The sequence below is a fragment of the Parasteatoda tepidariorum genome, chromosome 11 (assembly GCF_982258835.1).
Source record: "Parasteatoda tepidariorum strain Cologne lab strain chromosome 11, Ptep-v5.0, whole genome shotgun sequence".
In the NCBI taxonomy this organism is placed as follows: Eukaryota; Metazoa; Arthropoda; class Arachnida; order Araneae; family Theridiidae; genus Parasteatoda; species Parasteatoda tepidariorum.
The window spans coordinates 92,116,550-92,141,144 of NC_141765.1; the positions used below are offsets into that span (position 1 = coordinate 92,116,550).

A 24,595-nucleotide genomic window follows, 5' to 3' on the forward strand; every position below is an offset into this window, starting at 1 on the left:
CCAAGGTTTGTTTAAGGTTCGTGCAACAATATTTCTTTGTTCATCAAATATAATTTTTCCAGTATTGCCACTAATAAAATAAAAGAGCTGAAAATTTGCTTCTTTTAATTTTAAGCAATATTTTTATTCAAATAAGCAAAAATTTTGTACAAAATATTGTATATATTGTTAATTTCTTCTCATCAATATTTCTTTGTTCATCAAATATAATTTTTCCAGTATTGCCACTAATACATAGAATACAAAACACCAATTCAAGAGTATTTGTACAAAATATTATATCTATTGTTAATTTCCTCTCATTAATGTTTCTTTGTTCATCAAATATAATTTTTCCAGTATTGCCAGCAATACATAGAATGCAAAACACCAATACAAGAGTATTTGTACAAAATATTATATCCATTTTTAATTTCTTTTCATTAATGTTTCTTTGTTCATCAATTATAGTTTTTCCAGTATTGCTACCAGTTTTTCAACACAAAAAATTTGAAAAGGGTTCGTGCAACAGCCTGTGTTGTCCTTTATTTCAAGAAATTTTTTGGGTGATAAGTAAACTTTTTATTCTTTTTGCATTTTTCACTTTAGAGTATTCTTATAAATTAATCATCCAATGAATACCTTCTTACTTAACAGAAGTGTTTTGTTATTGATCCTAAGTGTTTTATCAGTTATTATCATTTTCAGGAATTGCTATTAAAATGCAAGAGAAAAATTGGAAAAAAAATCTCACAATCTAAACGTATTTCGTGCGATTGTAGAATTTCGAAAAGTCCGAATTCGCGGCCTGACATATTTTCAGCCTAATCGATAACTGATCAAAATAGAAACATGAGTTCACGTTATTCTGTATTTAAAATTATAACTCAGATTTATTTTGAAAAGAAAGAAAACTTACCTGTTTGATGATCATATTCACCAATGAATCTTTTAGTGAGAAATCGGACTGTCAATGCTGAAAAAAAAAAAGCAAAAATTAGCTCTGAAACACAATTAATTACTAGAGTTTAGTGATCTACTTAGGGAAGTAAATTTTTTTGTGCTATATTTTTTCATATATTTTTTTTCTAAACATTGCAAAAAATAATTAATATATCCTGTTTGGTCTTATTTGAATCTTTCGTTTTAATTTTAATATAACAGCGCCCTCTATTGAGGAACGCTTTATTTAGTCAATTGAAAGTTAATTCTACTGGCTAGTCGTGGCTGCAAGATTCTTAATGAAGCTTGCTATGGTCTAAACTATTTGTATATAGATAGATTATTAATTAAAAATATCATAGCCATTACTAGATTTGCCGTTAATTTGCCTTTGATAACCAACGACCTATGAATTCACCAAAATATTTTTTGGTCTTATCTCATGGATATGAATTTTGATTTACATAAGTAATAGCTACTACAACAGTGGAATTAAAAGCCTTAGTGGCTTAAATTTAAACTAACTGAACTGGCAAATTGTAGTTTTTATGCATGCGCGTTTGTGTAAATAACTTTCCTTGTTTTCTTAAAGATGGCGGATCCCAAAATGCTTAATCGGAAAAGTGAAAGCATCCGAACTAAAATCACAAAACTCATCGAATTTTCAAAAAGTGAGAATATTGAAAATAAGATTTTACTAGAATCGAAAATAAACGCTCTTGAAATAATAAAAGCTGAAAGGGGATTTGAATATAGATTTTATCTTCCAACATTCCCATAGGTTCAAAAAAATGTTTTGCTAAAAGATAGATGAAGCGTTAGTAAAAAAATCCAGATGCTGTTGAGAGAAAACAAACATATTTTTTACATCAATAAACAGAAAGGAAAGAGGTGTAGTAAATTGTAAAAAAAAAAGCTTTTAAAGTTCAAGAAATAAGTAAAAATAAACATTCTTGGCATTTTAAAGCTTCGTTTATCTTAAAAGAATTACTTAAGTTTTGTAAAACAAGAAAATTTTTTTGAATCGGATTAATCTTCTATAAACATAAGATTAATTTCAAAATATTAGATAACATATTTTTCACATCTTTCTTTAAAGAAAGAAACATAAATTATTATTTTTACTTAAAGAAACTATCCTCTTCAATCGGTAGTGATATTGAAAAAATAACCTTTATAATCAACTTTTGTTGGCAGACTTTAAAACTTAGTGGACGAAAGTTGTGGCGGCTCTAATTTTCTAATAAAATTAGAAATTCCCAGGAAAATATTACAAAATAAATGTTAATTTCAAATTATATATTTGTTTTTTTTTTCAATGCAGAGTAAAATGTTTTTTATATAAAGTTGCATTTTTTAACAGTTGAAGAAATGAATTTTAAAAAGTGTGTACTAAATATTGAGCAAATTCATTGATAGAAAAAAGATGTATGTCACAGATATATACGCCTTTGACAATATTTGACTTAGCAAAATAAATTTGGTATTTATAAATAACTTATATTTATGAATATCAGTTTTTCAATAGTCTCAAAAATTTGTTCTTTGTCTATAGTTCAATTAAGCATAAGCTTAAAAATGTTTAAATGTGAATTAAGTTTGTGACAATTTAAATAATTTTCATTTGAGTAATATTTTTATTTGATTTTCATAAGGACTTACAGAGACTAAAAAACCGTGTATTTTTTCATTTATTGAATTTTGATTGTAAGAGAATGTATTACAAAATGTGAGGTGTAAAAGCAGAACAAAATAGAATAAAAATAGTTTTTCAAATCATTCTTTGAGTATATCAGGAAATGCCTGCGTTGAACAGCCGACACAATTTTGAGTTTACGACAATTCCGAAGCCTTGTAATTTTGAACCCAATCCAGAAGACAAGATCAAGTATTGAGAGAAATTTGCCTTCTTGGAGGACTTTTTGATGGAACTAAGCATTAGCGTTACATGGAGAGAGAAACCACGAAAAGCTCCCACGGTTAGTCTGACGATAAGGGGATCCATGACCCGTCTACCACTGAGGATATCATAACTGAGGTCGGAATTTGTATACACCAGTCATCAAGTCATTGGAAATCCACCACGGCTCCCCAGTTTGATAAAATGCAGCGGCGTTTTGTGCTGAGGTCTCGCCAAGCCTTTCGGTAGAGTATCAAGCATTCTCTGCCAGGCTACCCAACTGCACTCAAGAAGTCAAGTTTAGTTTGACCTCCCATATGAATGTGATCACTACATTTTTTAAGAGACAAAAAACTCATTGAGAATAAAAAAAATATGGTCGAAACTACTAAAATATGGTAACGTTGATCGTGTTTCTATCTCTAAGGAAACACCAAGTGCACAGTAATTTTAACCGAAGAGTTTTTGTAATGACTTTTGATAAAACTAAAAATAAAATATGGTTTTATTACCATAGCCAAGCAGTTTTGTCGTAAATGTGATAATTTTATCATTATATCTTATAGCAGGGCATAAGAACCATTCGCTTAAATTTAATTTTCAGTTTTACATTTTTACTAAATGTGTGGAAATAAGATGTACAATTTTGAAAACCATACAGTTACCATAAGAAAAGGAAAATTATCAACCGAATGATTTAAATATCGTATATTAGGTTTTGTTACCAGAATTATGTTTTTTTAAATTTTAATTATTTTTATTTCTTTAAATTTTTTTTAGCAGAAATGTTATTACCACGCACGGTATGTTTACCAAACCTTTTTACTCTCAAAAGCCAGTAGATTTTTGCTGAAAATTTTGCATACTTGGCAAGAGTTTCTTAAGACGAAACTGCATTGTAATGAAAAAATGAATGAATTTGCATGAGAGATCCCCCACTATATCATCCATTTCTAAGTGACAAAAAAGTTGATAGATAACAGGGTATCAAAAATTCAGCTGTTATTGTTTTATAGCTCATTAACTGTAGACAGTAATCTTGGTTTATTTTATATTGTTAAATTTGATAAGTTTTTAATATCATTACATCAGTAACTTAAAATTAAATGCTCAAAACAATTGGATGTAATTACAAAAGCAACAATTTTAAAATGAGAATCAAAGTATCAACCATCGGTTAAGCAATAAAACATTAAGTATCAAATCCACGTTTTCTCAATTAAAAAAAAAATGACAGACACATTTAAATCTCATCCTATTTCTTTGCCAGATATTATTGCTATTTTTTGAGACACGCGTTTGAATTTTGAACTAAAATTCATTTGAAGGATACTGAATGTTGATAATCATAATTTTAAGGTTTTTTAACAAAAAAAATAATTTAAATATAACATTCTTCTAAAACATCATAAAACTAGAGCATAGGTAAATGCGTCTTTTGGAAGAGAAAAAAATTAGAATAGAAAGATGAATAGTTTTAACGATGAAATTGAATCTCTTGGCTTGATTACTTAAAGAGTTTGACTTTCCTTGATCTCCAAATAACATTGGCGACACTCCAATATATGTTACTTTCACCCTTGGCCTTAGTTCGATTGTAGAAAAGAGAAACATCACCTTAGATATTTGACACGATGATAGAAAATAGTAGTTATAAAAATATCGAAAACATTTTTCATCAAAAAACTTGGAAATCGCTCTATATTAGATACAGATTTTATTGAGATGTTACGAATGACTCAGGAAATAGGACTTTAAGACAAAATAAGCCTTAAGAAATAATGCTTAACTTCATCACTAATAATAAATTAATTATCCTGCCCGACTGAAATATTCAAACCATAAAATAAGGACTTCTCAAATTTTAACAAAAATTGTCGAATCAAACGGTGGTATATTTGTTAAGACTTAAAAATTACTGAATTATATAAATAAGAATTTATCAAACGTAAAAGATTGTATAATTAAGACGGAAATGTAATTGAGTACATGAATTATTGTCTAAGTTATATAATATTTACACTTCTATAATAGGTACATTTATAGGTTTTGATTAATGTACAATTGAAGAAGATCACTCAGGCATGAAATCAGCAGAGATTCATTCTGATGAATAATTTTAGAATAAGATTGAAATTAACCACTAGTATAATCTTGATCAAGATTTTGTAAGCGACTAAATTTTCAGTTAACCTTTTTAAAAGCGTTTTGTCTCTAGAAATTATTAAAAAAACGTATTTTCTGATAACCTCTACACTGTAAAAAATTTTGGTCCTCACATTTTTAGTGTTGAAGTAAACAATGAATCTACTAAAGAGTAGTGATATTAAGAGGAAGATTCATATAAATTATTGATTGATTTCTATTATATAAAAAAGACGATTCTTATTAACTTGCTCAAGTTTAATAAACTGATAGATTTTTTTTATTTCTCAAAATGTTTTAATCCATTAGATGCCGTTATGTCAAATGATAATATTTTAATATTTTCTTGGATGTTTTAGAATTATTGCATCTAATAATTTGCGTGCAAAGCAAAATAAAAGAACTGAAAAATTAGTTTTATTTTTAGAGCTTGTTCCGTAGGTAAATATTTTGTTTTAAATTTCTTATGGCAGATTAAATGACAATTGTAGACAGAAAAGCAGACAATAAAATTGAAAACATTGACGAAACTGAAACTACACTTCATCTTGTTCCGATTTCTCCCATTAGTGTCCCGAGTTCAGTGCAGGACAATTAATCAAATGATTCGAGTCTATTTCTATAGTTAAACATAAAATCATATCCAACCGATTCTTTGATGTTTGATGGAAGAAGAAAAGCTTATTATCATCTAAAGATTGCATACATTCAAGGCATTCCCGAGCATCTCAGTAATTTACTCAGTGTTAAATGACTATTCCCACCAAGAACCGATCAATTGTTTTGTTTCTTCTCATTCACGTCTGGCAAGTCTTGAAAATGAGCGCCTGTTTTTGGGAGCTTGAAACATGTCAACTGTTATTTCACATTTATGTATTTTTGAAGCGAATGGAGTCTTTAATCAAGCAATATTGGTCTTATGAATTCGGATCGGTGGCAGTGTAACTTTTTTTTTTCTGGTAGATGGAGCACTTTTTTTCCTTAGAAAAAAAGCTTTATTAGTAATAAATTGCACGTAATGATTATTTTTTTTATAGGCGGGCACTTGGGGTTTGTCCCATTGGTCACAGAAATGCTAGAACTGCTACTCTCTTCTCGTTACCCAGTGGGCACCTGTGGCGAAGCCACGGCGGTGGAGCAGCATCGCCCACGTCACACAAACCACAAACCCGTTTATAGGGCAGGTTCCCACACAAAGGAGAAAGGACATAGAACACAGAGAGAAAGAAACATCCAGGCCCTGAGCAGGATTCGAACCCGCGACCAGCGGCTCCGCAGTCAGGCACGCTAACCACCAGGTCGGCTAAGTATTTGTCATATTTTGACTTATACTACGCCAATTTAAAACAGTGTCCCTTATTATGAACGAAAAACCTCTGTTGAGTTTTCTTGTTCATATTAATATAGTTGAGAACGGGAACCTTGCAGACTTAATATATCTAAAAAAGGTAATACAAAATCCAATTGTTTTCAATTTGAATAAAAAAGCCATTTATTTAAGTTTAGGAAGATATATTTTTATGAACCATACGTGTGCATCGGAATTCTTTTTAAATAATTTCAATTATTTATTTCATGTTACAAAACTAAACAGTTATTTCCACAAAATTTTGATTTTTTGCCTTATAAGTTTTAAAATAAAAATGTACAGAAAAGCAAACCTATTCGTTTATTTAAACAAATCTGTATGTTTATTTAAATTAAATATAGTATGCTGTGAAAAGGATTTGACAGTTTTATTTATTTATTATTTCTTTTGATTATTGAATTTTTTTTTTTTTTTGATTATTCACAAAATTATTATTTTCTTTTTCGATTTTTACCAAATAGTTTTTACCATATTTTATATTATTGAATTCTAAAAAAAAATTTTGTTCCCAATTTTATATATATACCACATTAAAAAATTTTCATAATTTTAAAATAATTTTATAACGTTAATAAAAACGAAATTTAATTTTTATTTAAATAAATTTTAGAGGGTTTCTTGAATATGAATACAATTTTTTAAAGCAAAAATAGCAAATATAAGCAAAAAATAAGCAAATTTTTATTCTTAATAAGCATAAGTTATGTTTATCTATTGTTCGATAATTTAATTTAATACTACAGTTTACGAAACAAAATTTCTAAAGATTAGTACCTTTAAATTTGACAAAAGTAAAAACTCCTTTTTATACGTAAATATTGAATTTAGATTTTTAGTTTCGTTCCTGGATATCTTTTTTACGTTCATTATTTCGAAAGAATTTGCAACATCTTCAAGTATTTTAAAAATTTTTACATTTAAGTTAAAATATAATGAGTTTTAAGCTTCAAAAAAATAGATTTCATTTAAGAAATATAATAAAATATATAAGTTTATTTTGAATTTTAGATATCTTTGAAAAGTATTTTGAAATCGTTAATGTTTTGTTTTGTACTTTTTCTCGTTACATTTTAAAATCAAAACTTTTTATTCAAATATTTTAAAAGTAACATTTCTATATATGCATTGATTTTAGTTCAAGGGGAGGTGTTATCCTAAGTTGAGGTTTATCCTATTTTTTTTCACGTCTACACACGCATAAAGTGTCACTAACTATTTTTTGAGCTAATCATTCAAGCCACCAAAATCTAATAATTTTTTGAAATATCACCTTTCAATTTAATAACACTTAAATATTATTTCAAAATAACTAGAGAAATAAATAAAGTAGTTAAGGAGAGTCTAAAAATGAGTTTTATTTTACACAAGAATAATATTGAGCAATAATTGAATTAAGTGACTTTTTACCTCAGAGAACAAAACAACCAACCTTATTTTCTGAAAATGGATTTTCCTACAACTAAACTTTCCAAAAATAGAACATCTATTTATTATATTTCAAGCAGTTCTTTTTTATACTCACTCCGAATGATTTACAAACGAGCTTCAAATCTCTTTTAAGACAAACATAACAAGCTGGAAAAGATACAGGATTTTCTCAAGAAAAAAATTATCTGTTAAGGCAAATGATTCTGGTTTTAAGTTAGGTAGAATCTAATAGTCCCACGTGATCTTTTTATGCATTTATTTCACATTGCATGGCACACACATATGGGTTATTCTCACGAAATACGACAATTGACAGTCTTTTGCTCCAAGATCTAATACTACACCACTAAAAGATCTTTATTTTTCTAAATTTTAATAAATATCATTGCTGTTAGCATTTTAAAATAACTTTGCACTAACCATTGACTACTTTGTATATTTCAAAAAAATTTAATTGAATTTCGAAATGTTCTTTTCCCGGTTTGTCACAAACAATATTTCTAATAATAACTAGCTTCAAAACTTCCTATACATTTTTCAAGATCTAATTTTTTTTTATCTCAACCGTTGTAACCATTTCCAGAATATATTCAGAGGGTATTATTTCCAAAAACTTTGTTGAAAATAAGTTTTTCTGTCAACAATTTGTTGTCACATGGTCATATGTTTTCCTGAAATCATTAATAACAAACTATATAGATTTTCCTGAGTTATTTTAAGAAACCCTGTTGTTTTCTGCGAAAAGTAAACGTCTTAGGCCAACATGTTAAATTAAAGAAAAGTTAAATACTGTAAAATGGCAAATGGTCATTATCCTGGCTGTCACTTTCCTGGCTTATAAATGCCACGACATTAACGCAATTACCAGAAATTTTTTTAAACAGTATAATGTAAAGAGGGAAAGCGAATATTAATTTGCTACCCAGTTTATGTGAGATTGTAATATGCTAGTATGTAATTAAAGTTTTTTATTTATTTAATAACTGATTATTATACACAATTTTATTCTGAACATATTAACAAGAAAAACATTTTTCATTCTTTCTACAGAGGTTAAAAGAATTAATTTGAACAATTCATGGTCCATCTAACACAAAGACATTAGGTTAATTTTTTTTCAAACACAGATAGTAAAAATATGAAGGATAAGCTAAAAACATCACTGTACAATTTAATTATGTCATAGTATTTAAACTCTGCCTGGGTGTATAAATTAACGAATGTACTAAAGTTGCCAAATAAAATGATTTTAACTATATTAAATTTAAATAATATAATAAAAAAATTTGCGATGCAAATTATTATAAAATTAATTTTGGTAGGTTATTTTGAAACATGGGCCTAAAAATAGTCAGGGGAAAATAAACTGAGAAAAAAAAAGAGAAGCCGAGAAGGAACTGTATGCGAGAATTAAAAATGATAGATAGCTTCCTGAGAAAGAAAAACCTAAAAAAAATTTAAGGTATGCTCAATAGAAGGAAAGCCAATCGCAAAATTGAGTGAAAGAGAGAAAAGTATATTGATAGAGCATATGAATCATATTTCCAAAACAAAGCATCAATTTTAATTCACCAGTAAATTAAAAACTTTCCACATAATCAATTTGAATTTATATTGATTTCAGTGAAAACTGTAATATCAAATATGCATCAGAATCCCAAGCAGTACACTTAGGAATTTCAAGAACACAATTTACTGTAAGCACAGGAGTATTATATTACAGGAGTATTATTTACTGTAAGCACAGGAATACACCAGCGGAAAAAACCACAAGTTCTTCACTTTCAACTCTATCAGAATCTCTAAGAAATTACTCATATGCTATTTGGGCACATATAAAGAAAGTTTTAAGTAATTTTCCACAGTGAGAAATCTTAAAGGAAATACATTTAGTGAGGGATTCGCTTTCAACACAATGTAGACCAAAAACAAATTAATATTTTAAATATTTTTTTCATTTCCTCTAATTTCGTCTAATAAATTATCCACACATTTTACCAAACCTGTCCATAGAAAGGGTGCTCCGGATGGTGTTGGGGCGGTTATAAAACGTTCTGATGAAGAAAAAGGGTAGCTTTTGGTGCAGACATATCAAATGTGAAAACTTTCATTTCTGTTGTTGAAAAAGAATGTAATTTAACAATTAAAGAAGTTAAGACTTCAGATATAGAAACAGTCGATAAATTCATTGAAGGAAAAAAAATTATTCCCTTCAAGGTGAATGTGCACCAAGTCTTCTGGAAAAAAAAAGATTTTTACTAGCCTCTTCTTTCGTAAAATGAGCTGTAACTGCCAGTAATAAATGTGACTTTCACATTGGTTCGCTCAGCTTCTCAAATTTCGTACCACACTACCAATTTTTCATTTTGATAATGAATCATATTCAACTGAATCTATGAAAGCTGATTCTGAAACAATTAAAATTAATAGTTGGGTGGCTGTTCAATTCGAAGATGAATGGTTTCCAGGTAAGTGAACTGATTTTTACTTTGAAGTGAAACCTATTTTAAATGCTGAAATCAGAAAATTTCTAAGATTATTATTTTCATTGTAGGAGAAGTTTTTGAAGTCGTTCATAAAGATATTGAAGTTAACTTTATTATTCATGCTGACAAACAAACTGCTTATCTCTTTAAGAGGACCGGGAAAAAAGACTCAAAAATTTCTAAGAATAACATCATTTCAAAAATGGCTTTTCCTTACCCGGTATCTTACAGGCATTTTCCTTCTTCTGAAAGCTTCAAGATAAATGAAATTTTTCAAACTTTTTTTTTCTTCTTTGTTTTAACTCTTTCTTTGCAAATTAAAATGTACTCAAATTAAGAACTGTCTTATTGTGTCACTTTTATTTTATTTAACTAATTTGTTCAAATCGTTCACAACAATTATGTTTGGAATTTATTTACATAAAAAGTTAAAATTAACTTTTCAACTTAGTCTTTTTTCAGTTTCTTAAGTTGGGTAACTTTCTAAACTTAAAATAACTGTTTTCTTAACTTCTAAACTAATATGCCATTTTCCTGGCATTCAAAATTTAGTGAATTTCTATTTTATTATTATTTTTTTTCTGAGCAAATGTCAATAAACTACACTGCTGTCAGTAAGATATTTATAAATGCAACTAAATAAATATACAAAAAAAAAATCGATTATTTTGAAGATTTTTAATTTGAAGAAATTTTTTTTCCGAAATGTCATGTTTCCTAAGAATCACCCATATATACACATGCCATATTATATATATGAAACTATTGCAGTCTGGCAGTTAAGCTTAGAATTTAAACAGCCTTAGCAGTAAAATAACTTAGGCCGTCGTTAGACCAATATTCACGAATATTTGCTCAGTAAGGGTTCGAAGGACCGCTGTTTTACCAATATTGGTTCTATGTAAAATTATCTAATTCAACAGATAATTTATAGCCATTATTCAACAAATATCGGCCCATATAGAATTGCCTGATTCAAATAATATAGTAGAATATAATTCCATATTAAACCCATTAAATATTTTGTAACTAATTTAGATATTATAGTTGAGTTGCATAGTTTCTCATTTTATTTATTTATTTTTTGACGTATGAAAGTTTCTTCGACTTTGTTAATAAATAAATTGTCAGAAAGAAATAAAATTTAGAATTTTTTAAAAAAAAATATAGAATGCACATCTAGATGAAACTAATTCAACCCGAACGCCACGCTTTTTGAGAGTAAACAGAATGAACCTTTAGCTGCACCTACTCGGACGAATTTCAACGCGGGAGTAAGAAAGACTACCCTTAATTCGTGCCAAACACAAACAGTGAATTCAGTCACTTTATCATCTGCTATTATACCTTTCTCTTCTCTAGCTAATTAAATATATTTTAAATTTGAAAACTGCTCTTTTCCCAGCTCTCAAAAAGGACTATAAGAAAAGGAGCAAATTATCATCAAATTTATAAAATATTTATAATTTTAAAAAAAATTGACATAAAGTGAGCGAAATAAATATTTTTGTCATACGATCGCCAAATAGCAACCTTGTTCAGGATTGCTCACATCCTTCTCCCAAAAATAGCCAAATAGTATCGTCGCATACCACGTGATGAAGGTGGAGACAAGAGCCAACTCCTGGTGAACAAACTATACTTCGTTAAAAAAGTAATTATCACTGAACTAATGATGAACGGCAGTAATCTTAACTAAACCTTCAATGGAAAATATGCATTAGGTCACAAGACCTACGAAAAACCTGTTATATATATTAAAACAATCTTGAAAAAAAATTGAAAATCCACTTGAAAATTAGAAAATTTTTTACAGTAAAAGCAATTCAAGATCTCGAAACTGTCACGTGACTAAACTGGGCGTGGTTTCGTGGGACGTCACACCATACGAAGTATTGCTCTACTCGTCCTGCGCTTTTTTTTTTTAATAGATATTTCGTACCGTTCATTAATTAGCTGTTAGTATACGAATAATTAATTTTTTCTTTCTTTTTTTAAAAAAATAAATAAATAAATAAAATGCGTTTTCAATCCAAAAGATCTGAAAGAATGACGAAACATGGAATCGGAAAGTGTGAGTCTGATAATTTGCCTACATTATAATCGATCTTTTAATTTTTAAGAAAACTTTCGGATTTTATGGGAGTAGACATGAAAAGTATAAAAGTGAAAATGAAAGTTTTAACTTTTATATATTTCTCTTTTTTAAGGTTAAAAGTCACTATTTTTTTAACGTTTTAATGTTTACTAACGTTATGAAAAAAATAATGCTTTGAAAGTAGATTAATAATTTACTTTCCTTACTAAGCACCAATGTTCGTGAAAAAAATTTTACATATCGAATTATTAATTTTATTTGCTTGTTTTCATTAATTAAGTAATCAGTTTTTGTTTAAATAGAATAACAATGTAAAATTATGTTGGAATTATATACAAACTAATATTGGGTTGAATGCGATCCAGCAGCCATTATTAAAAAGGGTTATTATTTAGTTAATACAAATTAGATTTTATAAAAACAAATGTAATAAGAACCATATGTTATAATTAGTTATTATTAAATATATCTAAAATTGAAATATTATAAAAATTCATCATAACAATAGTACATTTCAAGCTATAATACTGCATTAAAACTCTTATATAAATAGATAATACATGCAAATGCATTAAAAAATTTATTTAAAATCAATGGAAGTTGTGTTATTATTCACTGTTGAAAAACAGGCGAAAATAAACTATATTTATCAGTTTTAAAGAGGCTAGTTGAAAAGGAACTAAAAATTTTGCTGCCTTAACGTAAAACTTTTTATATTCGAATTACTTTTCAGAATCGAAATGTTCACAATTAAATGCTCTATATTACATTCTAACGAGAAAAAAAATGTTTGGCCCAATTAAAAACCACTTTCAGCAAATTCATGCACAATGTCTGCACTCTTTAATTTTAAAGGCTGTAAGAAAAGTAATGCAAACTAATACAAATTTTAGTTGGTAGGTGCTTGTGTTATTATCTCATGTTTGTTACCGTAGTAAATTTCATACAAAAATATTTATTTAGTTCGAGTTTATTCATTAGTTTGCTAACATAGCTTACTAAGTGCCTAAATCATATTGAATTTTAATATTTTTTACTTTTCTGAATTTCTGTACTTTGAAATGTCAATTTCGTTACACTATTTTACAACAGACATGAAAAACTTGCAACAAACATGGCATTAGTTACAAGCTTTTCTTTCAAAAGCATGATTTATATGCAGTTAATAATATTAAAATTATGTCTGAAGTACTACCATTTTGAATGTATAAAAATGATAGGAATTATTGTAACAAATATGAAAATTTGCATCACATCAAACCAATTATCAACTAAATACAATTTTAAAAAAAAAATTAAAAAAAAAAAAACAAAAAAAAAACGAAAGAGCATAAAATCATTTAAATAGTATTAAAAAGTATACATTCTTATTTTAAAAAAACGGTTATATTCTCGATATTTTTTCCTTTTTTTTCAAAAATTTTAAATAAACATTGAATTATGAAAATGATCCATATTTTAATTTAAAATCTGCTTTAAAATTAACCAATTTTTCCATCGCTAAATTTAGAATAAATTTGTATTAACAATTTATAATAAATCTGTATTAACAATTTATAATAAATGTAAACAACACTGATAGTAGACACTAGCTAGAATATTTTATGTAGTAGACCCGCCGTTTTCATTGAAAGTGACGTGAAATGTAAACAACACTGATAGTAGACACTAGCTAGAATATTTTATGTAGTAGACCCGCCGTTTTCATTGAAAGTGACGTGAAATGTAAACAACACTGATAGTAGACACTAGCTAGAATATTTTATGTAGTAGACCCGCCGTTTTCATTGAAAGTGACGTGAAATGTAAACAACACTGATAGTAGACACTAGCTAGAATATTTTATGTAGTAGACCCGCCGTTTTCATTGAAAGTGACGTGAAATGTAAACAACACTGATAGTAGACACTAGCTAGAATATTTTATGTAGTAGACCCGCCGTTTTCATTGAAAGTGACGTGAAATGTAAACAACACTGATAGTAGACACTAGCTAGAATATTTTATGTAGTAGACCCGCCGTTTACATTGAAAGTGACGTCACAGCAATTTAAAAGGCGTTTTAAAACTAACTAATGTAAATGTAAACGTGTAATTAACTTGTTTAAATGCAATTTAATTGGCATTTTCCAGTGTAGGTTTTTAAGCTCTTTCATTTGAAAATAATCATGCATATTGTCAGTTGCTTGTTTACTTTCGAAGATTGTGAAATTATTCAACGTCTCTCGAGAAATTAGGATTTATGAGCAATTTATTATTATTAGTTTTAATTAAGCGTACTTAATCAGAACTATTTTAAGTTTATTTGAGTTGAAATACTCTTCGTGCGTCCCTTCTTAAACTATAACATCGTTTTGATAATACATTCTAATTAGGCGTAACAATCTGTTTTCAAGATAATTTGAATTCTTTTAGTAACGTTTCTATCACTTCTTAAATATATCATTTTCAAGTATTCAGTGATCTCTAGCGCTCTTACTACTAGAACTGCAAGTGTACCACTTATGAATTGAAATGTTTATTTAGTAATATTGTTATTTTTTTCATTTTTAATCTTTGCATTTCTTTTGAGAGTGAAAATGAGTATTTAATGAATATATTGATATTAGATATTTTTTTTGATTAAATAAATAACACATGTATGAAGGAATATTGCATTTTTTTAATTTTATGTATTTTATTTCACAAACTTATTCAAATATTTATTATTGAATAAAATTTATTCAAGTAATTTTATTTATGTAATTTTTATAGTATTCTATATCAAATTTCGAAGTATATTTATTTATAAAGTATAGATTGCAACATGATGAAATTTCTAGCAAAAATTTTTTTGTTAGAAATGTTTTTAAATATAAACCATTTCTGCCGCAAGTGTCTTGTTTAATTTTAAAAATGCGAGTGTATATATAGCACAATAAACACAATAAGAAAAGAAAGAAAAACGAAGAAAATTAATATGTTTTATTAACTGCGCATAAGCTGCAAGTATATAGAACTCATAAAATAAGTTGAAAAATTGAGAGAATATGGAAAATAATAAAAAATAATGACAAAAGAAGAAAACTTATTAAAATTATTTTTTGAAAGTATTTAAAAAAATATTTTTTATTTATTATTTATTTTTTAATATTTATTATTCTAAAAAAAAATTGAAATAGATGTTGCCTTGCGCACGTTCCTTTTCGGGCCAATCCAAGGTAACTAACAAATTAACCGCGCTTCAGTATTGCAGTAAGAGCGTGCCATAAGATATCACTTTATTTATGCTTCTGTTTTCATATTTTGTGATATGGCAATCCTATTACGAAAATATTTAAAATCTTTCTTGAAAGATTCCGGTATTATTTTTCATATTTTCTCAATTTTTTAACTTTATATATATAAAGTTAAATATTGATATATATTAGCTTTACCTTTATATATATATATATATATATATATATATATATATATATATATATATATATATATATATATATATATATATATATATATATATATATATATATGGGAAATAAATAACAAATCCAAAATTTGCAGGTTTTCTTTGGAATAAATTTGCTGTCCCATTTTTCGTTTTTTGTAAATTTGTATTTTTTAATAAAAATATTGTTAAATGAATATTTACTACTTTAAAATAAATTATAATCTGTAAACTTAACTTAAAGAAAATTAAAAAAGGAAAATCTGATATATTATACGGAGAAAATATCAATTGCATAACTGGCGCACGTTTTTCATCAATCGCCCTTGACAGTAGCTTTCTTGCGTGACACCTTCAGCGTCGAGAGTGAAGGAGATCAGCAATGATCCTATTGTAAGTCTCCCTTCTTCACACCATGCGTTCTTTGGTAAGGGCGCAGTTTCCCTGATGTTTGAAATTAGTATTTTTTTCCAACAGATGGCGTAGCTGAATCTTTTTAAATCAAAAAGAATTTTTTGTTTGGTTATTTCTTTTCAGTCAGTTGATGATGAATTTTGTGAAGGCAACATAGCCTGTGAAAATTTAGTCACTCATTTATTATTGAAAGAAAAAATATATAATTATAATGTTGTTCAATAAATCATGCTCTTATAATCAATTAAAGGAATTGTAAATAAAATTTGGAAAGTTTTTGATATTTCCTTCGTAGTGGTAGGTAGTAATTGTTTCGTTTCCCCACATTTTGTTTGTTTTATGATTTACTATTATTTAATTTTTCATGAATATTTATTAACATTCATTCCACAGTATGACTCGAGAACGTCTTTTGCTGGTACAGAATAAAGAGATTCTTAAACTATGTGGTATCAAAATTTGATTTATGTATTGACAGACGTTACGTTAAAAATAAAAATAGGATCTCAATGAGAAGTTTTCGAATTAATTGAAGTAATAAAATTCATCAAACTGTATTATCATAGATTCAATGAACCCAATTGCCGAAATATTGATTTATTAACTTTGGCTGAACAATTACTAAACTTTAATTTAAAAAATGTACCATAATACATTAAAAATCCAAATTCGGTTCAGAAAAAAAAAACAGTAACTTTTTAATGTTTAATAAATATATACTGATTAGTGACTATTACATACTAAACCCAAAAAATCACGTGTATTAAATATTAAAAACTTTTAACAGAAAGAGTAATCAAATTTAATAAAAATCAGATAACTTACTTTCTAGATTCAACAGCTTTGTTATTAATTTTGCATCATAAAATCGTAAATTAATAGTTGAAACTAAAATTAATATCAAAATGAAATAAAATATTGATTTTAATCAGCAATTTATAAAAGCAAAACAAATTATTAAAATAAATGTGCAGTTCATATTACTCAAAACAGATGATAATATTTCGTCTGTCTACTCTAATTCTTTTTACCATTTCTGTTTCAGTTATTTTAGTAAACGGTTCTATCGGTACAGAGAATAAAGCTTTTTTATTGCTTGAAGCCTTTTATATTAAGAAAATAAAAGCAATATAATAGATTGACCAACCAGAATGAAATTCGTAATAATTTCGCTCGTAATTTAATTCCGGACATAATCAAGAGTTCGTAATATGCCAAACTGACATTTACGGAATTATGACGTCACGAGAGCGTCATTCCTACGGGATTTCGTGAAGTTGACAATGGAAACCATAAACCATGTTTTTACGATCAGCACTGTGGGACAAACCCGCATATTTATTTGAATAAATAACTGGGTGAATTCCGAGTTACGCTCTAAATTCCTTCAACATTTGAAAAGTAAATAATCGTTTGATAATTGACTTTTTGCGCGATCCAGTTTTCCCGTGACGTCATTATTCTTAATTTAATAAGAATGATTTTAGCGATAGTTCAAACATTTTTATCAGAAAAACGAACTACAATAAAAAAAAAATTAAAATCTTAACGAACAATAAAATACAATAAAGGATACAATAAACGAAACTAAGATAACATTCTTACTGAATCGGGCTTGATTGGTCTGTTTAAAATATATCAATCAGATTCTCAATACATATTTTGCATGAATTTTTAATTTGATGAAGAAGTTATAATAAATACAATCAACGATTTTTAGAAACTAAGATTACATTCTAACTGAATTGGGTTTTATCGTTCAGCTTAAAATTTACCAATCAAATTCTCAATGTACATTTTATATGAATTTTTATAATAAATATGAATATATGAATTTTTATTGTTCATGAAATATTTTTATTGAATATTAATTTATATATGAATTATTATCTGAATTTTTATAGTTTTAATAAAAGAGGTACAGTAAAAAACTATAGTCAGAGCATCATTAGGAAACATTTTGTGTTAAAGAAAAGCTAGTTTTCAAAACATTTTAATTATTTGTTTATCACGAAAAAAGAAGTATGGAATTGTGATAAAACTTATTTGGCTGCTTTCGAACGGTAGTATCCACTACATCTTGAAGCTTCAAGTCTTTGAAGTCCAACTGATCGTCTTGTGCGGAGTGTGCTGCACAAAACATGAACGTCATCAAGCAAACCAATTTCCCCAGTCAAAAGGGAGAGTTCGGATTGTAATTCTTCACTTGCGCGATTCATTTTTAATTTAAGTACATCGCCTTATTTTGCTTTATTGCTCTTATTCACGGATATATTTTGAAACATTAAAATAACTTAATTAGTTTTAATTTAATACCATATATTAAATTAAAATTAAATAGATTTTTGTTTTAATTTGCGTTATATTTTTTAATAGAATAAATTGACTGCATGTTTTAAAATGTTTTAAGAGAAAAAGGGAAAAAAAAAAATTATGCATTATGTTCCACCATTATAACTTTCTGATTCTGTGAATTTAATTTTAAATATTTTGCACGTCAATTATTTTTTTGTTTTTCACAACATATTTTGAAATTAAAATCTATTAAATTACAATTATCAAAAATTTATTCGCTTAGGTGTGAACTAATTCGATAAGTAATATGCTTGTATGATTGACAGAGGTTATTGCACTTCTCGGTAAGATGCATCTGAAAAGAATGCAATAATGTAGTCTTTAAGGGAGGGGATTTTATTAAATAAAATAAAAACTGAAACAATGCACAATGCGTCAAGAAAATAAATAAATAAAAAAAATTTAAAAAAAAAACAGACCACCTTGAATAACTTGGTCTGGAGAGCTGTCCAAAGTTTGGACCTCATAGTGTTTATTTTTTGCGTATTTCACCAAATCTCGAGAACTTTTATAGCAAATTGAAAAGTTTTTGCATACAATTATAAAATTCATTTATCCAAAGACAATACCATGCAAAAAATTAGCTAATATTTATTATTTTATTTAACAACAGTTGAAAAAATTTTGAATTGTATAGGATTTTTCCATCATTTAAAATTTCGTAATTTTACAAACAAAAAATACAAAATTTGAGAGAAATCGGTAGAATAGTTACCGAGAAAACGAATTTCAAGAAAAACGTATATTTCAAATTCAATTTCTCAACTTCCAAGATATCCCAGATTGCAGCAACCCCCTATATTTTAGAGGTCAGAAATGCGAATCCGTTGAAAAAAATATATGTGTTTTCAGAGATAGTGTGCTTTTGTGTCTGATTTCGTAACTTAAAATATCGTCAGAACTAATTAGCATATTTGAGGTCTGGACCTCGAATCAAATAGAATTAAGTCCCAGAACGTGAAGATCCGATCATTAGATCAAAAGTTATTCAGGGTGGTCCTTTTTTTTTGCCCTGTATATCAATAAATTTTCTGATTTTTTTTAAAATTCATTTTTATTAATTGTTGGGGAAAATTAGCCCAAAAGTTAATTTATTCCGATTCTACTCATATACAACATTCTTTTAATAAAAATTCGAACATTTATTGTCAATTTGATTGAAACAAATAAACAATATAAATTTTATAACTTGGAAGTACGCTTTTATTATCTTTTTCTTTAAAAAATAATTATCCACATTAGTGGAGGCATGTCATGAGGACAAGTCATTAAATTATTAATTTTAAATGGTAAATAAAATAGGGACTAATTTTAGTTTACTGCTCACTTAAAAAATACTTTTTACTTTATTTTTAAAGCGCAATAAATGAATTCTTCCCGACTTTTATTTTAGCTGGTGCTTTTTATTGATTATCTAAAATGGTAGCAAATGTTGTGCTTCGCCATTTAATTTTTGATTTGGTTAACTTAACTTAATACTTATTTTAATCACCACGATTTAAAATAATTTAAATATATAGAGTCTGTTAATCATGCTGTGAAATTTATATGTGATACAAAAATGGTGCACTCATTTCTTACTATAATTCTTAATATTCTACCGCTTTAAATTAGGTAGGAATCTAACTTTCAGGTTTTTAAATGTACATATTAATTAAGAATCTATTTCAAAAAGACTGCATGAAAATTGCATTTTTTATATTTATTCAGCATAAAAAAATACTTATTTAGTTAATCGCATTTGGTTTCTACTTTATAAAGTAATGTGAAAAATCAATATTAAACGTCAGCTGAAAGATATTTTAAAAAAATTACTTTAAAAAAGAATAACATTTCATAGATAATCAACACGCTCATTCAAAGCAAAAAAGCTAAATCATGGGTGTTTATTTAATATGCCATTTGCAAATATTCGTGTAATTTAATAAATAAAATGCATAAAAAAGTTGTATACTTAAAATGCATATACAATTTTTAAAATTTCATATAGATATATTTATCAATATATTGATATTTCATATCAATAAATAAATATATTTGATCATTTGATATATACTATGTATTATATTTCGAATAAGCAATTTAAGCAAAATTATTCAGTTATTTTTTCACTAAAAAAAACCCCATGCCTCTTAATTTTTTTCTTAATATTCTAGTTTTTTGTCCTGAAACTATGTATGGAAAATGTTTCGCCAGTCTGCCAAATATTAAAGAAAATTATTTTGAAATATTCCATATGTTTATACTGGCCTTCATTTTCTTTCTGCAGAAATTATTATATTAAATTTTATTTCTAAAGAAGTATTCTTAAATTTTTTTGAAATTAAAAACTACTTAAATTTAATGACCTAAAATTCCATTATTAAATTTGTTTGAAAAAATCACATTTTATTCTTCCGGTGTGCCTTTTGACAACAGTCGTTGCCACTCCTTACTTGCTAATGCATTTGCTTGAGCCAATCAATATAATATTCAATTATTTCGTTCTTTTGAAGAATTAATTGAAATTGTGTCATACGTGTGTATCAATTGAAAAATATGCAGTTAAATAATACAAAGATATTTACGAAAGCTTGATAAACATGCAGAAATATTGTTAAAGGTCAGTGATTTTCAAAACATTTGTTATCAATTTTTATTCCACTATCCATTTCAATAAAATAGAGAACTAAAAATTTCAGGCTTGGTAGCTCTAAATTAAGAAATAATATTAATATGTAAGGTTCGAAATTTTTCTAAAACTTCCGAGTTAGAAAAAAAAAAGCAATTCGTCAAACAAAGGGGCAAGTCTAACAAATTAAGTCTATCACTGAGATGTATTTGGTTACTGTCTAAATATGATTGGTTAAGCTAAACTAGTCTTAATTAATAACTTTTCTTTTCACTTCTTTGGGAAATAGTGCTCGGTCAAAACTTTGTTATTAAAACTCATTTACGGTATAACAAAAGAAAAAAAAATACATTTGTCATGTAGCAAATGTATTTTTATGTTTCTAGTAGTTTGTAAAAATTTTGGAATAAATACGTTAAAACAAAAAGTATATAAATAAAAAGACGAATTAAAATTTTAAAAAAACTTTAAAAAAAACTAAAAATCTAAGAAGTTTAAAAAAAACTTAAAACTAACAAAAATTGAATTGCCTCCTCTTTAAAAAAGAAGAAATTGCGCGTCCTTTTCGGATATATTCAAAAAACACAAAAGCAACTAATGTTAATGCAACTAATTCGGGGGCAACCACACAATAATGTGTAAATCTAAAAGTGTATGTGTGTTACTTATGCTATTTGCCAATACCAGCAAGCATGCTTGAAATAAAGCGAATATTTAAAGCAGAAGGCGTGTTTCTTGTTTCTTCAGTGGCGGCATCTATAGTCAAGAATACGACTTCAGCCACACACACGTCACACCCCGTTTTACAGGGAAGACAATCATTCTCCATCCATTCATCCACTGATCGTAATTTTCACCTGAACCTGAGAACGATTCATCTCTAATTCAGTATTTCCTGAGATATTGATTTGTTATGGGAAATTGGAGGACTTTGTAACTCCTACAGATTTAACGAGCACCAGTCATCATTTAATACACGGGGATTCTTTTGCGAGCTGGATTCGAACTCCCACTCTCACGAACTTGAGCCCAACGTCCTACCAACCAGGCTATCCAGGATCAAAAAATCTAAACGTATCGCAGCTATGTGTAAAATTTTCTCATTTCTACTACTTGCATTGGTATATGCTTATACGAACCCAGTTAATTTTGACAAAGATATATTTATCAGGAAGTAAAACATATCAGTACGCACTTAATTACTGGATTTGCCGAAGCAAATTAATATTTACTCTGTATAAAAAAAAAGTAGTGTAAAAGTGGCACCATAACCAGTTGAGGAAGCATATTTTGGAAAAGTTGCCATAGACCACAAGACACCAAAAAAAGTTTTTTACAATCCAAATCAAAAGAGTTTTTGTCGTTATATGAAGAAATTTATAAGTGGCCTAGCACCGACAGTCATATTCCAAAAAGATTTGAAAGATTGAATTAACACACCTATCCCTGAATCTGTAGTCTAAGACTTAAATCCTATCTTTATTTCATGTCTAAATGATGAAATATTAATATTTTCGATTCTTAAAAATTATGTATAGTATTCATTTAAAGGTTTCGTTCAAATGTCCAAAAACCAGTCCAAGTTTTAATTATTTCTTTCATTAAAAAAATTAATTGATGTTATCGCATAGTTGCAATAGAATATTTTGTAACCAGCCATGCTTTAATATAAAAACAAGATTTATTTTCTGATATTTAACCATTCAGTTCCTTGTTTATCCTGTTAAAGTAGTTTTGTTGGAGATGACTGATCTTCGAACTCATTGGATTCTATGGAGAATTTATTAGAAATAATTTACCGTTATCTATTTCCTATAAACCATACTTTACCGTTATCCATTTCCTATAAACTATGACAGATTAAAGAGATTATATATATGACCACCAATGTACATAAATATAAGCGAACTTGAGATAAAAAGTTTCGGTCCTCTTAAGGTCTATTGGAATTATATATTAAATCATTGTGTAAAAATAATTTCTTCTGTTTACTTCGTATTTTAAACAAATGTAATTAAGAACTTTTAAACCATTACCTTAATGAAGAGAAAAATTATTTAAATAACGTAAATTCTTTTATATCCCTTCATACAAACATCTTTTAAAAAGACGATAATTTTTCACAGTTTGATTGATTAGTAACAGAGTGAAAAAAAAATCATTTTTTAGTCCATTTCTTCCTGAAGATTACTAAAATTTTGATTTAAATAAGAGAAATTATAATAGGCTGACAATGAATTGTAAATACTTGATTAAAAAACACAGAATAGTGTATTCAATATTAAAAGATCAAGAGAAAAACTAAAGAGCATTTCTAAATCAGTAATTAAGAATTGTATTATTTTTTTAAATATTATAGAAAAATCTTAAAACATATTTATACAGTTTAAGTGCTGTTCAAAATATATTTTTCCACACTGATAAGCGAACTATTGAATAGCAGGTATTTTATTGAAGTCTCACTAGAGCTGCACAATGGGCTATTGGCGACGGTCTGGAATACATCCCCGAGGATGATCCGAAAACCTGCCATCACAATTTTGATTCAGTGGATGGTTCCTTCGCTTTGGTAGCCCGACGACCTGCGCGCGAACACTTTATGGTATAACCTATGCCGCACATCCTCGCTCCCTACATAGACTGATTAAAGTGGTCAGCCAAACACTTACTGACCGCAGCCAGTGATGCTTGCCTGCTGTGTTCTACTAGGCACCGTGTCTTAACGATCAGTCAGAACACGATTGAAAGGATGCAAGCTAAATTTAATGACCAATTCCAGTTGTTAGAACGCATAAAAAGTACTGTTTTTTCTTCGTGTATTGAGAAGTGAAGACGCAATAAAATCAAGTAGAGCCTCTAAATCATTCGATATAGCTTAAAACTTTTCCTGTATCTAAGTAGAAACATATATGTCACCTTATCCTATTGACTTGGTGTCAAACATTTAGATCATCGATAAATTCTAGCTAATTTCTGGTATCCATATTAGGATAGTAAATTGTTTGTTACTGCTCTTCAATCATGTATGATTTTCAGTTGTGGAATTATATCTCAGTTTTCTGTAAACTAATTCCATTCTCTGAATTAGGATTTATTAATTTAGAATACGTCCACTATTTTATATTGTGCCTCAAAAATAACTTTTCTTATAATTATAGTTAGATAAAATGGCTGCTTTACACAAAGTGAACATCCTCCTAGTGTAGTGATCTACAGTGCTTTCCTACATCACTTTGGTGTAAAGTAGTTGATACCAATTTTGGAGATACACTGAAATGCTTTAGAGTAAAAAAGCTAGTGTAATACTTATCTGATATCTACTTTGAGCAACTCTAAAAAATATGTGAATCATTACTTTAAGTTGATACCGAATCGAGCGTGCATTCATTCCTATTTCAAAGGGTAGCTCAACACAAATAATTAACAAAGGTTATGCCATTCA

The 24,595-nt window shown here is 27.6% G+C and overlaps 1 protein-coding gene and 1 long non-coding RNA gene across 3 annotated transcripts in view; one reads left to right on the forward strand and one right to left on the reverse strand.

Moving 5' to 3' along the window:
• Positions 1 to 24,595, reverse strand: part of LOC107455721 (ras-related and estrogen-regulated growth inhibitor) — a 65,559-nt gene that overhangs the window by 18,072 nt on the left and 22,892 nt on the right. For both annotated transcript variants that reach the window (XM_016073389.4, XM_016073388.4), the window contains one exon: positions 899 to 955. In XM_016073389.4, the coding sequence (XP_015928875.1) occupies positions 899 to 955 (57 nt within the window). The remainder of the gene's footprint in view (positions 1 to 898; positions 956 to 24,595) is intronic.
• Positions 1 to 24,595, forward strand: part of LOC107455723 (uncharacterized) — a 44,887-nt gene that overhangs the window by 17,190 nt on the left and 3,102 nt on the right. Inside the window, exon 3 of the long non-coding RNA XR_001585621.4 lies at positions 451 to 545. This is a non-coding gene — a long non-coding RNA (uncharacterized LOC107455723). The remainder of the gene's footprint in view (positions 1 to 450; positions 546 to 24,595) is intronic.